Here is a 2,552-nt window from a genome sequence, read left to right on the forward strand (position 1 = left end):
CAGTAGCAGCCACAACAGCAGCAGCAGCAGCAGTAGCAGCCACAACAACAGCAGCAGCAGCAGCAGTAGCAGCCACAACAGCAGCAGCAGCAGCAGCAGCCACAACAGCAGCAGCAGCAGCAGCAGCAGCAGCCACAACAGCAGCAGCAGCAGCAGCAGCCACAACAGCAGCAGCAGCAGCAGCAGCAGCTTACAGAAGCCTGCCAAGTTTTTTTGCTGCTGGAGCTTCTGGTTTATTAACAATAATTCTGTCATCTTCTACTAAGAGAGACACTTTTGCCAAAAGACGAATTGCTGCATTTAAATAAATAAATAAATAAATAAATAAATATAATTAATTAATTAATTAATTAATTAAATTAATTAAGTAATTTAATTAATTAATTAATTAATTAATTTAATTAATTAATTAATTAATTAGCTAATTGGTTTATTAATTTGGTTATTTGTAACTAAATAAAAAATGAGTAAATGGTGAAAGGAGGCAATTAAATTAAAAATAATAAATTAAATAAAAGAAAAATAAATTAATTAAATAAATTAAATATAAATATAATATGTGGACGGGGTACTAAATAGTAATCTTTAATTTATTTACTTGTTTATTTTTATCTAATTAATTAATTAATTAATTTACTTTTTCTTTATTTATTTGAATTAATTAATTAATTAATTAATTTATTAATTTGTTTATTTTTATTTTAATTAATTAGTCAATCAATTTATTTATTTATTTGAATTAACTCACTAATCATTCCATTTATTTATTTAGTAAAGTGAATTGAATTGGATTAATTAATGTAGATAAATTAATTTGATTTAATTCAAATAATTGAATTAAATTAAATTAATTTAGTCTAAGTAAATTAATTAGTTTAAATTAAATTAACTAATTATTTTATTTAATTCAATTTAAACTAATTAAATTAAATTAAACTAAATTGAATTAATTTAATTAATTTAATTCAACTGAGTAACTAAATTAATTTAAAAATCAAATTAATTGAATTAAATCAAACTACTTTAATTCAATTCATTCAAATCAGTTGAACTAAATTAAATACATTAAATCAAATTAATTCAATTAATTGAATTAATTAAATGAAATAATGAAATTAATCAAACTAATTAAATTAATTAAATCAAATCAAACTAATTAAATTAAATGAAATCAAATTAAATTAAACTAAATTAAATCAAATTAAACTAACTAAACCAAATTAAATCCAATTAGATCAAATTAATTAAAATAAATTAATTAATTTAATTAGATTAATTAAATTAATTTAATTAATTAATTAATTAATTAATTAATTTATTTATTTATTTATTTATTTATTTATTTATTTATTTATTTATTTATTTATTTATTTATTTATTTATAATTAAATTTACCCTTCATGTACGCTCGAACGACTTTTCGCTTTTGGCGCTCCTCAGCGCGGCTTGAAAGGCTCTGAAGCAAAAAATGAAAATAAAATAAAATAAAATAAAATAAATAAATAAATAAATAAATAAATAAATAAATAAATAAATAAATAAATAAATAAATAAATAAATAATAAATAAATAAATAAAAGAAATAAATAATTATTGTTATTTGTTTCAACTTTGTTAGCTCAGGACGAGGAGAAGGATACCAGCTGCACCGAAACCCTAAACCCTAAACCCTAAACCCTAAACCCTAAACCCTAAACCCTAAACCCTAAACCCTAAACCCTCCTAAACCCTAAACCCTAAACCCTAAACCCTAAACCCTAAACCCTAAACCCTAAACCCTAAACCCTAAATTAGGGTGTAGGCCGTAAACCCTAATTTGAGTGCGCGTTTACTGCTGCTGTTTGCTGGGGTGTTTGGGGCGGCAGTGCTGCAGCAGAGGGTGCAGCAAGTGCGCTCAAATGCTGCTGCTGCTGCTGCTGCGGCAGCTGTGCTGCTGCTGCTGCTGCTGTGGCTGCTGCTGCTGCTGCTGCTGGCCGGTGCGGCCGCTGCGCCTCATCTTCGCTGCTGCTGCTGCTGCCGCTAAGGGAAGACCCGTCGTCTTCCTCTGAGTTGCTTTGCTGCTGCTGCTGCTGATGCTGCTGCCGTTTGCTGCTAGCTTGCGCATGCTGCCGCTGCTGCTGCTGCAGCAGTTGCTGCTGTTGCAGCAGCAGCTGCTGCTGCTGCAGCTGCTGCTGCTGTTGCTGCCCCTGCGGCCCCTGCTGCCGCAGGGGAAGGTTTTGCTCCCAGTTCGACATCAGCGCAGCAGCAGCGGCCCTATCCTCGGCCCCACACCCAAGGGTTTAGGGTTTAGGGTTTAGGGTTTAGGGTTTAGGGTTTAGGGTTTGAGCTTTACAGCTCGATCTTCCTTTGCCTCACTAGTAGGCAAAACACAATTTGCATAAAGTGCTACATGGTGGACAGTTTAATGCTTAGTTTTTAGGGTTTGAAGCTTAGGGTTTAGGGTTTAGGGTCTAGGGTTTAGGGTTTAGGGTTTAGGGTTTAGGGTTTAGGGTTTCCTCCGGAAGCCAGCCTCGGCATGCAGCCCCAAACCGAGCTTTGCTGCAGTACTGTTG

At 32.5% G+C, this 2,552-nt stretch overlaps 1 protein-coding gene across 1 annotated transcript; it reads right to left on the reverse strand.

The window, feature by feature from the left end:
- Positions 1-1,811: 1,811 nt before the first annotated feature.
- On the reverse strand, positions 1,812-2,234 carry ENH_00033080 (hypothetical protein; the record flags this gene model as incomplete). The annotated part of the gene is made up of 1 exon (XM_013580253.1): positions 1,812-2,234. The coding sequence occupies one exon, from the start codon at positions 2,232-2,234 to the stop codon at positions 1,812-1,814; it is 423 nt and encodes a 140-aa protein (XP_013435707.1).
- Positions 2,235-2,552: the final 318 nt, after the last annotated feature.

The sequence above is a fragment of the Eimeria necatrix genome, genomic scaffold (genome assembly GCF_000499385.1).
Source record: "Eimeria necatrix Houghton genomic scaffold, Enh_scaff2412, whole genome shotgun sequence".
NCBI classification, from domain to species: domain Eukaryota; phylum Apicomplexa; class Conoidasida; order Eucoccidiorida; family Eimeriidae; genus Eimeria; species Eimeria necatrix.